This window comes from Saimiri boliviensis, chromosome 4, assembly GCF_048565385.1.
Source record: "Saimiri boliviensis isolate mSaiBol1 chromosome 4, mSaiBol1.pri, whole genome shotgun sequence".
NCBI lineage: Eukaryota > Metazoa > Chordata > Mammalia > Primates > Cebidae > Saimiri > Saimiri boliviensis.
Genome location: NC_133452.1, coordinates 149,235,385 through 149,247,407, shown reverse-complemented (window position 1 = coordinate 149,247,407; position 12,023 = coordinate 149,235,385). Strand labels below are relative to the sequence as shown.

Here is a 12,023-nt window from a genome sequence, read left to right as displayed (position 1 = left end):
TCCTGACCCAGGTGATCCACCCACCTCGGCCTCTCAAAATGCTGGGATCACAGGCATAAGCCACCTCGCCCAGCCTCTTCTGGTATTTCTCAATATAAAATGATAGTACATTGCAAAGTTCAATAGAGTAAAAAATTTAGTAGGGGTCAATTTGATTTGGTCCATGTCCTAAGCTTTCTAAAGATCTGGCTTAATGCAGGAATGCATTTAGCCAATATAAGTAAGATTACAGAAATGACAAGTTACTATTAAAAAATTCCTCTCTCAAATACACTTTTGGTGGCTACTCAGTGAGTTCAAGACAATACTAACAAATGCTCAGAGTATAGATGCATATCTATTAATGACCTTAATAAAGACATGTGTCTGCTATCACTACTCAAATACCACAGCTTGGCTACAGAGAGCGTTTGTGCTTTGTTTCAATGTTAAGAGTTAATTTCCTTGGTTCTTTTTCTCACTACCAATTTAAGTACAGTGGCTTATAGCCATAATTCCAGCTACTGAGGAGGTGGTGCTGAGTTTGTAGAAAGTGAATATTAAAAGTTGCTCTTCCCTTTCTTTTTCTTGAAGATTTTGCCAGGTGATATTTAGAGGTCTTCGAGATTATGTACTTGGTCTCCATTGCGTCATTTAAATTCTAATTTTCAGCCTATCTTCTGGCAGAGTAAGAATCTTGAATAGTCTCAGTGAAACATGGATTGGGTTTTTTTTTATCCATTTATTTTTTTTTTTTCTTTTTCCTAAAGTGGAATAAAGGCTATTGACCTGTTTCCCAGCCAGTTCCAAAGGCTATTGGTTTGCTTTAAAGTGTTTATTGGCCACTACGGTAGCTCATGCTTGTAATTTGAACACTTTGAGAGGCTGAGGTGGGTGGATCACCTGAGGTCAGGAGTTCAAAACCAGCCTGGCCAACATGGTGAAACCCCATCTCTACTAAAAATACTAAAAATTAGCCGAGCATGGTGGTGGGCACCTGTAATTCCAGCTACTTGGGAGGCTAAGGCAGGAGAATTGCTTGAACCTGAGAGACAGAGGTTGCAGTGAGCTGAGATTGTGCCTTTGCACTCCAGCCTGGGTGACAGGGTGAGACTGTATCTCAAGTAAATAAATAAATAATAAAGTGTTTATTTAAGAAATTCATGGCTGGGCATGGTGGCATATGCCTGTAATCCCAGCACTTTGGGAGGTGAGGCCGTGGATCACGAAGTCAAGAGATTGAGGCCATCCTGGCCAATATGGTGAAACTCTGTCTCTACTAAAAAAAATACAAAAATTAGTTGAGTATAGTGGTGGGTACCTGTAGTCCTAGCTACTCAGAAGGCTGAGGCAGGAGAATTGCTTTAATCCAAGAGGCGAAGGTTGTAGTGAGCCAAGATTGTGTCACTGCACTCCAGTCTGGCAACAGAGCAAGACTCCCTCTCAAAAAAAAAAAAAAGAAAGAAATTCACAGGTGGTCAGATCTTTGCATTTATAAGCATGTTCTGAGTACTGTCATGAGAAAGCATGATAAAGTTCCAAGATATAGTCTGGTTGACAGTCTATTTATCAGGATGATAAAACTATGTGTAACCACCAGCAGAAGTTCACTTAGCAAGGTCCAAAGCTATGCAATACTTGCTAGAGGCTGGAGGCGGGATGACGGTTGTGGGAGCAGGGTGAGTCCAAAGTTGCACGGTGAAAGAGGTCATCCTCCAAATGTGAGGTCCTTAATCACGTCTATGCATCCAAATTCAGGAATTTAGTGATTTCAGCTCACTAGAAATGATGGACTATAAATTGTTGCACCATGATGTCTCGCTATTGGGGTATTGCCTTTTATTTTATTATAATTAATTTATTTTTAGAGTCAGGGCCTTGTTCTGGTACCCAGGCTCGAGTGCAGTGGCATGATTACAGCTCATTACAGCCTCGAACTTCTGGACTCAAGCTACCCCCCAGTCCCCCACCGCCTCAGACCCTCCTGAATAGCTAGGATTGCAAGCATGAGCCACTGCACCCCGCTTGGTGTACTGCCTTTTAAAGCTGCAGATGTTAACGTAAAAGAGCAGGTGAGCACAAATTCAACTGGAAGCATCACCAACCTTCATTCAATTTCATTACAGGAAGAATGATCAGGATAGGTACATATGAATTGAAGTATGTATCCTTTTAGGGACAAAAAATAGAGAAAACTGCAAATAAGCTAAACCTTCTATCACTGTCACCACTCTTGCTAGCTAACCTTTCTTAGGCTCCAAAATGTCTAAGTTTCCTAGACGTTAATTCCCAGCTAACTGAATTGTCTATATTACTGGAATTCAACAGATCCTATGGGCACTAGTCAGGTAACAGTTTCTTCACTGCTCATACCACGTTCAGTGTCACTATCAGAAACATGGAGAAAATATTAGAACCTACAAAACACAAGGTTCAAAGAAGCCACTGTGCTTAACAAATGTGATTGTTGTTTTTGTTTGTGTGGAGTGCAGTGGCACAATCTTGGCTCACCACAACCTCCATTTCCTGGGTTCAAGCGATTCTCCTGTCTCAGCCTCCCAAGTAGCTGGGATTACATGTGCCTGCCACCACATCCACCTAATTTTTGTATTTTTAGTAGAGATGGGGTTTTACCACGTTGGCCAGGCTGGTCTCCAACTCCCTACCTCAGGTGATCCTCCCACCTAGGCCTCCCAACCACTAGGATTACAGGCATGAGACACCGCACCTGACCTGCAAGCATCTTATAATGCTGGCATGGTGCAGGTCTCAAAAGAGTCATGACCACATTTGTCTCACCATATTGTTTATATAAATATATTATTAAATTGGCATTTAATCAGGGACTATATTTCTATTATCTAGTAAAATAATATACTTTTCAAAGAACTTTGAATCAGATGAAATTCTCTTTAGAATGTCATAGTAATCTCAGGTGGCATGGGGTAAATAACAAAAGGCCAGTCTGTCTTAAATATTTACCAAATGTTTACTGTGTGACCAAAACTAAAAAGGCAGTCAAAATTAACATTTTAAGTAAAATGCCAAACTAAGCTGAAGTACTGACAGAATTAATGGTAAATTTACCTCTAACAGAACTAGTTAAAGATTGGACACGGATGATATTTTGTCCCAATATTACTATCACATGTACTTTTCCATCCAATTAGTTCAATGAGGTCACCAAACAAGATTTTAGACAAATGCTTCATGACTCACTCTCCTGAACTCTGCCCTATCCCCTTGAAAAGGACCAATCATGTTAAAGCCTTCTGTTAATTTTTTCCTTTTCAGAGCTTAATAAATAAAAATAATTCTTTGAAAGAGTCACTCTATTTTCAGGTAGAACATAAATGATGTAAAAAACAAGTTGGGCAACAACATTCAACGTGGCATTATTGATTTTGGCAGTTAGCACGAGTATTTCCAAATGCTATTTATTCTTCATCTATCTCATATCTAAATTTTGAACTTGTTCTCCGCATTTTTACATTGTTTAATGAACCAGCTCTTTATTTCACAATTGGCATTTATCCTGTCTTTCCTATACAAACTATACCCTGTAGGTAACCAAAGAGTATACGAGGGACATTTTTCTTTAAAGTAATCTAGCTAATAAATGAAAAAGCAACGTAGACCTTGAATATCACAGCTTTTCAGCTCTAATGAATCACTGGATGCAGTACTGAGCATGCCTAGACATCATAGAAAAAGTGGATAATCAGACATTTTGTGCTTCCTGGTAGAAAAGCACATCACACATGTATGAAGTATTTTTGCCAAAAAAAAAAAAATCTAACCTGAATCTGATCAAGCCTCTGCCAGTTACCAATGTGCAAACATACAGAATGCAGAGCACTTGTTAAACTATGGCATTCCCATTGCAGGGATGCCATCAACAAAATCTAGGCTGTTGGAAATTCTACAATACGAACAAATTATAAGAAAAGAGATGAACAGATGTAGATATTAAAGGAGATTTAAAAGACACATCAGGCCAATTGCAATGTTAAAAAGAAAGACATAAACCTAATTGGACAGTTGTACACTTATTTTATATTTGTTTTGATGTGGAATCTTGCTCTGTCATCCGGTCTGGAGTGCAATGGCGCCATCTTGACTGACTGCAACCTCCACCTCCTGGGTTCAAGCGATTCTCCTGCCTCAGCCTCCCAAATAGCTGGGATTACAGGCACCTGCCATTACGCCTGTCTACATTTTGTATTTTTAGTAGAGATGGGGTTTCCCCATGTTAGACAGGCTGGTCTCAAACTCCTGATCTCAGGTGATCTGCCTGACTCAGCCTCCCAAAGTGCTGGGATTATAGGTGTGGGCCACTGCACCCAGCCTACACTTATTGTCTCTAAAGACATTAAGAAATCTGATTTTTATGGTATTATCATTGTATTATGATTGTGTTTTTTAAAAAACCCTTATCTTTAGAGATACATAAGAAATTATTTATTATTATTGTATCTGTGGTTCGCTTCAAAGTAATAGATGGAGGGAAAATAGGTAGGATATAGATAAAGCAATATGGGTCATGAGTTGGTAATTTTAAGATGGATGATGAATGCATTGGGATTCATTATTATTCTGTCTTCTTTTGTATATGTTTGAAATTTTTTATAATTAAGAAAAATAAATAAAATCACTAGAAGGCTCACACCTTATCTGCTTTTTTACCAGTGACATACACCTGTATTTTTGCCCCTTTGGCAAATGAGGCAGAAGGATGTCCCTTTCACTGTAACTGCGAAATTTACCTACAGATCTCTGAAGGCTGGCCTTAAGCCACTATGACAACCTTAATAAGTATAACATTTTGCTTCAACCCCACCCTCCTACCAATGCTGTGAAGCTCTCCTAGGGTCATGGTGGACCCGTGTCATACAAGTGATGGACCCTCAATAAGCAAGTAAATGACCTGAAGAAAGTGAGTTTCTCTGACAAGTCTACAAAGATTCTTAAAGATAGGATTATTTAAAACAGCATGGTGTCCTGGAAAGAATCCAACAGTCCTCAGGTTGAATCCTGGTTCTCCTACTTTCCAACTGCTTAACCATGTGACCCTGTGTACATTACTGAACCTCTCTGAGCCTCAGGTTCCTCACCTGTACAGGGCCTAGTCACAGGACTGTTGTGAGTATTAAATGACCTACTATTGTAAGTTACCCAGCATAATTTTGGGCTTCTATTGGATACCCAATAGCTACCTGTATATATCACATTTGAGCTTACAGAATGATGAAGTTATAAGCTAAGGCTGCCTGCTACGACTTCTGCACTAATTATAGAATGGTTTTAGTCAAAGCTTGTTCAATTCACGACCCATGGGCTGCATGCAGCCCAGGATGGCTTTGAATGTGACCCAACACAAATTCATAAACTTCCTTAAAACATTATGGAATTGTTTTGTGATTTTTTTTTTAGCTTATCAGCTATCATTAGTGTTAGTATATTTTATATATAGCCCAAGACCAATGTGGTCCAGGGAAGCCAAATGACTGGACACCCCTGCTTTAGTCTCTGTTTCCTAGACATTGAAGAAGTTGCTCAGGTTATAACTGCTCATAATTGAGACTTGTACTCTTGAGGATCACTGAGGCTCCTCATCTCCATTTCCTCTATAAGGTGAACTCCCCAATTTACTGGAAAGATAAAATGTTTACATCACTGAGACTGTTCTTATTTTGTATCCTCATTGAATACCAATTAGGACAAATAGAATAATGCATTAGCTATGTTTAAATAGGACTATATTTTCTAGCTATTTTTATTAGCCTCATGACTTTTTTTTTTTTTTTTTTTTTGAGACAGAGTTTTGCTCTTGCTGTCCAGGCTGGAGTGCAATGGCGCAATCTTGGCTCACTGTGACCTCCACCTCCCAGGTTCAAGTGATTCTCCTGTCTCAACCTCCAGAGTAGCTGGGATTATAGTGCCCACCACCACACCTACCTAATTTTTTTCTATTTTTAGTAGAGGTGCGGTTTCACCATGTTGCCCAGGCTGGTCTCGAACTCCTGATTTCAGGTGAGTCACCTGCCTCAGCCTCCCAAAGTGCTGGGATTACAGGCGTGAGCCACTGCATCCGGCCATCTGATGACTTCTTAATACACTTAAATTCCTTGCTTTGGGGTGAAGTTGACAAAATTTTTGAGTTGATTATTTGTTGGCATATAGGGTTTTCATATTGAAGGCTGTTGTTCTTGATGACAATAGAAAGAAAATGCAAGGCCAATCAGTCTAAGGTGAAACAAAGTCAAGGGAGGAAACTATTAAATTTTGTACATCCATGTAAATTTTATCACCAACTACATTCACAATAACATCTTCCATAACTTAGGATAATAAAAATACTTTGTGGTAGCATGCACCTATAATCCTGGCTTCTCATGAGGCTGAGGCAGGAGGATCCCTTGAGCCCCCCCGACCTGGTCAACATAAGGTAATCCCATCATGGCCAGTCATGGTGGCTCTCGCCTGTAATCCCAGCACTTTGGGAGGCCAAAACAGGTGGACCCCTTGAGGTCAGGAGTTTGAGACCAGCTTGGCTAACATGGTGAAACCCCGTCTCTACTAAAATACAAAAATTAGCTGGCCATGGTGGCATGCACCTGTAATCCCAGCTATTTGGGAGGCTGACACAGGAGAATTGCTTGAACTCAGGAGGGAAAGGTTGTAGTGAGCTGAGACTGTGCCACTGCACTCTAGCCTGGGTAACACAGCAAGACTCCAGCTCAAAAAAAAAAAAAAAAGAGATCTCATCTCAAAAAAACCCCAACTTTACATAATGTAGTAAAAAATCGTTTGCTACAGATCAGCTATTTCTGACCAAGTTTTAACTACAGGCAAGAAAATCATAGACTTCAAAATGATGAATTATGAGTTGCTAGTCTAGTCTCTGATTTATATTACTCTCATTCTAGCGGAAGAGGGTGTGATTTCGAGGGTCAATGTGCCTTCGTTTGGCCTTGCTCTTTACTCTTTATCTTACTATTTTTCATTTCTAAACTCATACAGGTGCAGAGCTTTCTTTACACAAAGCAGAGCCCATGGCCAAGGAAAGGATGTGATTTCCAGAGTCTGTTTCTACAACTGCCCTAAAAGTACAAATACTTTAAGAAATGTAGTCGATTGATTTCAAGTCACAATACATTATACGTGAGAATTTTTCTCAAGATAAAACAGAAAGATGCTAGGTATATCAAAAGAAGGGACAAAGCTTCAGAAGAGAACCACACTAAAAGGAGATTAAGCTCCCCCAAAACAAAGCTTACCTACTTCATAATTTTGATGAGGGCTGGCAGACTGGCCCTGGAGAGGCAGTAGAGACACAGAATACTCACCCGGGCTGAGTGAGATAGGAGGTCCAGGATCCAAATAGGAGTTCCAGGCTGTAGCATTGCCATTTATTAACTGGTCTTCTCTAACTCCTCTGAGACACACTTTTTTCACCTACAAAATCTAAGATACATGACAAAGGGAGAGAAAGAGAATCAGCTTGACCTCTAACTTTGGGTTTAAGATTCTTAGATTATGCTAATGATCACTTTATACAGCACCACATCCACGTAAGTACCAAACACACAATTAGTCTATGTTATTGGACAAACACTCAATATGGGCTTGAGTACAGCTAAAGAAACATAAGCAGATTCAAGCTTTTGGATAATCCATACAAGAGAACAATGACATTAAATACTATAAAATCATGTAAGTGATGGCATGTTAAATTTTTCACTGATAAATAAGTGAGAATTCATGTTATATCCAGTGAAGACCCTTTCACAGTTATATTTGGTTAAGGTACCTTTCCAGACCTGTGTTTATACAGGTAGAACCACTTCTTTATTTTTTTTTTTGAGATGGAATCTCACCCTGTCTCCTAGGCTGGAGTGCAATGGTGCGATCTCGGCTCACTGCAACCTCCACCTCCAGAGTTCAAACAATTCTCCTGCCTCAGCCTCCTTTTTTTTTTTTTTTTTTTTTGAGACAGAGTTTCGCTCTTGTTACCCAGGCTGGAGTGCAATGGCGCGATCTCGGCTCACCGCAACCTCCGCCTCCTGGGTTCAGGCAATTCTCCTGCCTCAGTCTCCTGAGTAGCTGGGATTACAGGCACGCACCACCATGACCAGCTAATTTTTTGTATTTTTAGGAGAGAAGGGGATTCACCATGTTGACCTGGATGGTCTCGATCTCTTGACCTTGTGATCCACCTGCCTTGGCCTCCCAAAGTGCTGGGATTACAGGCTTGAGCCACCGCGCCCGGCCCTGCCTCAGCCTCCTGATAGCTGGGATTACAGGGGCTTGCCACCATGCCCAGCTAATTTTTGTATTTTTAGTAGAGATGGGGTTTCACCATGAGGCTGGTCTCGAACTCCTCACCTTGTGATCCACCCGCCTTGGCCTCCCAAAGTGCTGGGATTACAGGCCTGAGCACCACTTCCTTTTTCTATTTAATAAAATTTTCGTGGGGAAAAGACCCTCTAGCATTTGCTGTCTCCTTTGTTCCTTTGTTGTAGTGATAGGGAAAGCCATAAAATAATATTTCAAGAAGCAGATAAGATATAGATGACTTTTTAGATCTCCTTCCGGCCTTATAGATTTACATGTGTTTTTACAGAATAAAGGTAAAATAATGATTATCAGGCTAAATGGTAATGTGGAAGTACAGGGATAATTCAAAGTTTAAGAATTGCTTCTCGGCTGGGCACAGAGGCTCATGCCTGTAATCCCAGCACTTTGAGAGGCCAAGGTGGGTGGATCACGAGGTCAAGAGATCGAGACCATCCTGGCCAACATGGTGAAACCCTGTCCCTGCTAAAAATACAAAAATTAGCTGGGCCTGGTGGCACACACCTATAATCCCAGCTACTTGGGAGGCTGAGGCAGGAGAATTGCTTGAACCTGGGAGGTGGAGGTTGCAGTGAGCTGAGATTGGGCCACTGCACTCCAGCCTGGTGACAGAGTGGGACTCCATCTCAAAAAAAAAAAAGAATTCCTTCACCATGTTTACCTGGTGTGCTTTGCAAGGTCTAGATGACATCAATGATACAATTCTTGCAAGCAACAGCAGCAGAGTCCTTGAAGGTCCATTGTCACTTAAAAATTTTTTTCTTCCCTTTATGTTGTTAGAAAAATAGACTGAAGATTTTTCTGAATGGATAACGGAATTAAGTTTCTCCAAATATGGTCCGTGGACTGCCTGTCTGCACCAGCATCATTTGTGGTGCTTGTTCAAAACCCATATTCCTTGGGAATGGAGGTCTCACCGCTTCAAGACCCACAGAGACCCCATTATGCTTTATGCAGGGTTACAGATGCCTCTAGAATGAAGTAGATACTCCTTTTGAATTTCCGTGATGTGAAACTGATAGCAAATATTAATCCAAAAGCAAAACTGAAAAAAAAATTCATATTCTTGGTCTGTACCTGAGATCATCTTGATGGATCTCAGGTATCCTTGTATTGTATTAAACCCTCTGATGCTGTTTATACACAATAATGTCTAAAAATCACTATCTAGATTAAGAATTCACATTCTATTGCATCAGATTAGAGAAACAATGAAATTCAGGTCCAGAGTTTTTATCATTCAATATCCAAAACACGTGGAAGTGACTTTTATATAGCTTTCAAAATGTAACACATGTAAAATAGACAATAAAAACAAGCTTTAAAAAGAATAAAATCAAAGGCTGGGTGCGGTGACTCATGCCTGCAATCCCAGAACTTTGGGAGGCTGAGGCAGGCAGATCACAAGGTCAGGAGTTTGAGACCAGACGGACTAACCCTATCTCTACTAAAAATACAAAAATTAGCCAGGCATGGTGGTGGGCACCTGTAATCCCAGGTACTCAGGAGGCTGAGGCAGGAGAATCTCTTGAACTTAGGAGGTGGAGGTTGCAGTGAGCCAAGATCTAGCCACTGCACTCCAGCCTCTGCGACAGACTAGAACTCCATCTCAAAAAAAAAAACAAAAAACCAAGAAGAAGAAAATCATTCCATAATACTGTTATCCAAGGAAAAACAATAGTTGAGGACTATTTGTGTGAATTTCCTTCAAGTCTCTAAATATCGTAATATAGATCATCACTGGTTCTTAAAACTCCTAACAGCAGGGACTGTTTTTCTTCATCACTGTAATCCTAGCTCTTATCAAAATGCCTAGCACATAGTAGGTACTGAAATCTTTGCTGAGTGAACAAAGTGAGTAAGTGAAGCTGAAATCAAATTGTATCTTTGATTTGGGTCACACTTTTTATAAAAATATACCAGCATTAAATAGAATATCATTTTCTGACTCTCAAAATTGATAACAAATCAATACTAGTACTTCGGTACCAGATATTTTTCTAGCATTTTAGCGATATTAATTTAACCCTAACAGCCACATGTCACGTAAGTGCTATTTTATCCCAAATTTTTAGATCAGGACACTGGTGCACAGAGAGTTTAGGTAACCAACCCAATACCACACACCCAGTATGTGGCAGAGCTGTCTTCCAAGGCTTTATCAGACTAGGTTAATCTACATGTTCATGGTCATAAAGTCATCCACCTTTTATAAACAAACGTGCCTAACATTTACCACTTCAGCTGCAGGAACTTCTATATAACATAAAAAAAACTCTCCATTAGGAAACTAAATATTAGGTGATTGTATGACAGTTAAGATTGAGCCCTGGTACCTACGTTACTCTGCTACTGCACAAAACTGCAAGGGCGCCCGCACCACCCCAGGTGTGGGATGCGAAGTGCATGGGGCAGGTACCTCCGTGCACATCCATACATGCTGTTCTCAACCCCAGTAATCAGGTTTACCACATGAACCTCACAAGCTCACCTTTTTTTTTTTTTTTCTTTTTTCTTTTTTTTTAGACAGGGTCTCATTCTGTCTCCCAGGCTGGAGTGCAGAGGCACGATCTCAGCTCACTGCAGCCTCCACCTCCTGGGCTCAGGCGCTCCTTCCACCTCAGCTTCCCGAGTGGCTGGGATCACAGGCACGCACACCACCGCATGCGGCTAATTTTTTATATTTTTGATTTAAGAGATGGGGTTTTGCCATGTTGCCCAGGCTGGTCCCGAACTCCTGACCTCAAGTGATCAGCCCACCTCAGCCTCCCAAAATGCTGTGGATACAGAAGGCAGCCACCAACTCCCCAAGTTTAAGGGTGAAATGGAGGAAAGTTCATGTAATATTCAGGGAAGTCCAGTTCTTCCCACGTCTTTCACTTGGGCCACACACAAAAATTAAGTAACTGGAAGTGCACCGTTCTGTTCACAGTGCGGAGTGCGCGCTCACCGTCGGCGGCGTCCGCTGGAAGTCCCGGTCAGGCCGGGAGGGGGACAGAGCCTCCTGCCCAGGGCCGCTATCCGAACTGATCTGCTCCCCACCGCACCCACAGAGAAACCCACGCCACCCCCTGCACCTAAGAAACCCAGACGCCGCAAACCTGCACGAACAGAGCCATTTCCTCCTAATGTGTGCTTCCAACCCTCGAAGCCCAACTGGAAGCAGGGCAGCGTGCCTGTCCTGTACGCTACTCCTTCTCCCCGCGGCAGCGGCCACTGATGCGGGCAGCGGGTGGGTCCTCGTGGGGTTCCGCGAACGTTGAGCCGCCACGCGCAACCGGCGCCGGCTGGGCCTGCAAATCACCTCCCAGCCGCCAGGCGGCGCCGCGGCTGCGAGAGCGAGGCCAGTCGTCCGAGACGGGGCGCGCGGGGCCGCAGGGGAGGAGGGCGCCGCCTCGCTCGCCCTGCGCCCCTCCCCCGCGCGCCCTCCCGGCGCTGCGGCCCGCGAGGCCCCTGTGGGCGAGGGGGCGGGGACGAAACGGCCCCGAGGATCCGTGCGCTGCACGGCGGCGGCGCGAGCCCGAGGGGGCGGGGAGGCGCGGGCGGGCGTGCGCGTGCGGGGCGTGGGCGTGGGTGGGAGTAACCGGCGCGGGCGCCGCGACAGCGCGGGGCAGAGGAACCCGGCTACCCTGGACAGCGCATCGCCTCCCGCCCGGGTTGCCGCGCCGCAGCCGCTGCGGATCATG

General features: G+C 42.8%; 1 protein-coding gene and 1 long non-coding RNA gene across 3 annotated transcripts in view; one reads left to right on the top strand and one right to left on the bottom strand.

Annotated features, from left to right (window-relative positions):
* The window catches only part of LOC104651269 (uncharacterized), a 27,769-nt gene extending 15,922 nt beyond the window's left edge, over positions 1–11,847 (bottom strand). Inside the window, exons 1-2 of the long non-coding RNA XR_744758.3 lie at positions 11,439–11,847; positions 7,329–7,446 (exon numbers count right to left, since the gene is read on the bottom strand). This is a non-coding gene — a long non-coding RNA (uncharacterized LOC104651269). The remainder of the gene's footprint in view (positions 1–7,328; positions 7,447–11,438) is intronic.
* The window catches only part of ELOVL2 (ELOVL fatty acid elongase 2), a 72,144-nt gene continuing 71,810 nt past the window's right edge, over positions 11,690–12,023 (top strand). The window contains exon 1 of one of the 2 annotated variants that reach the window (XM_010338052.3): positions 11,690–12,023. In XM_010338052.3, coding sequence (XP_010336354.1) covers positions 12,021–12,023 — 3 coding nt within the window. In that variant the 5' untranslated portion in view covers positions 11,690–12,020. The other variant, XM_074398430.1, reaches the window with a different exon arrangement.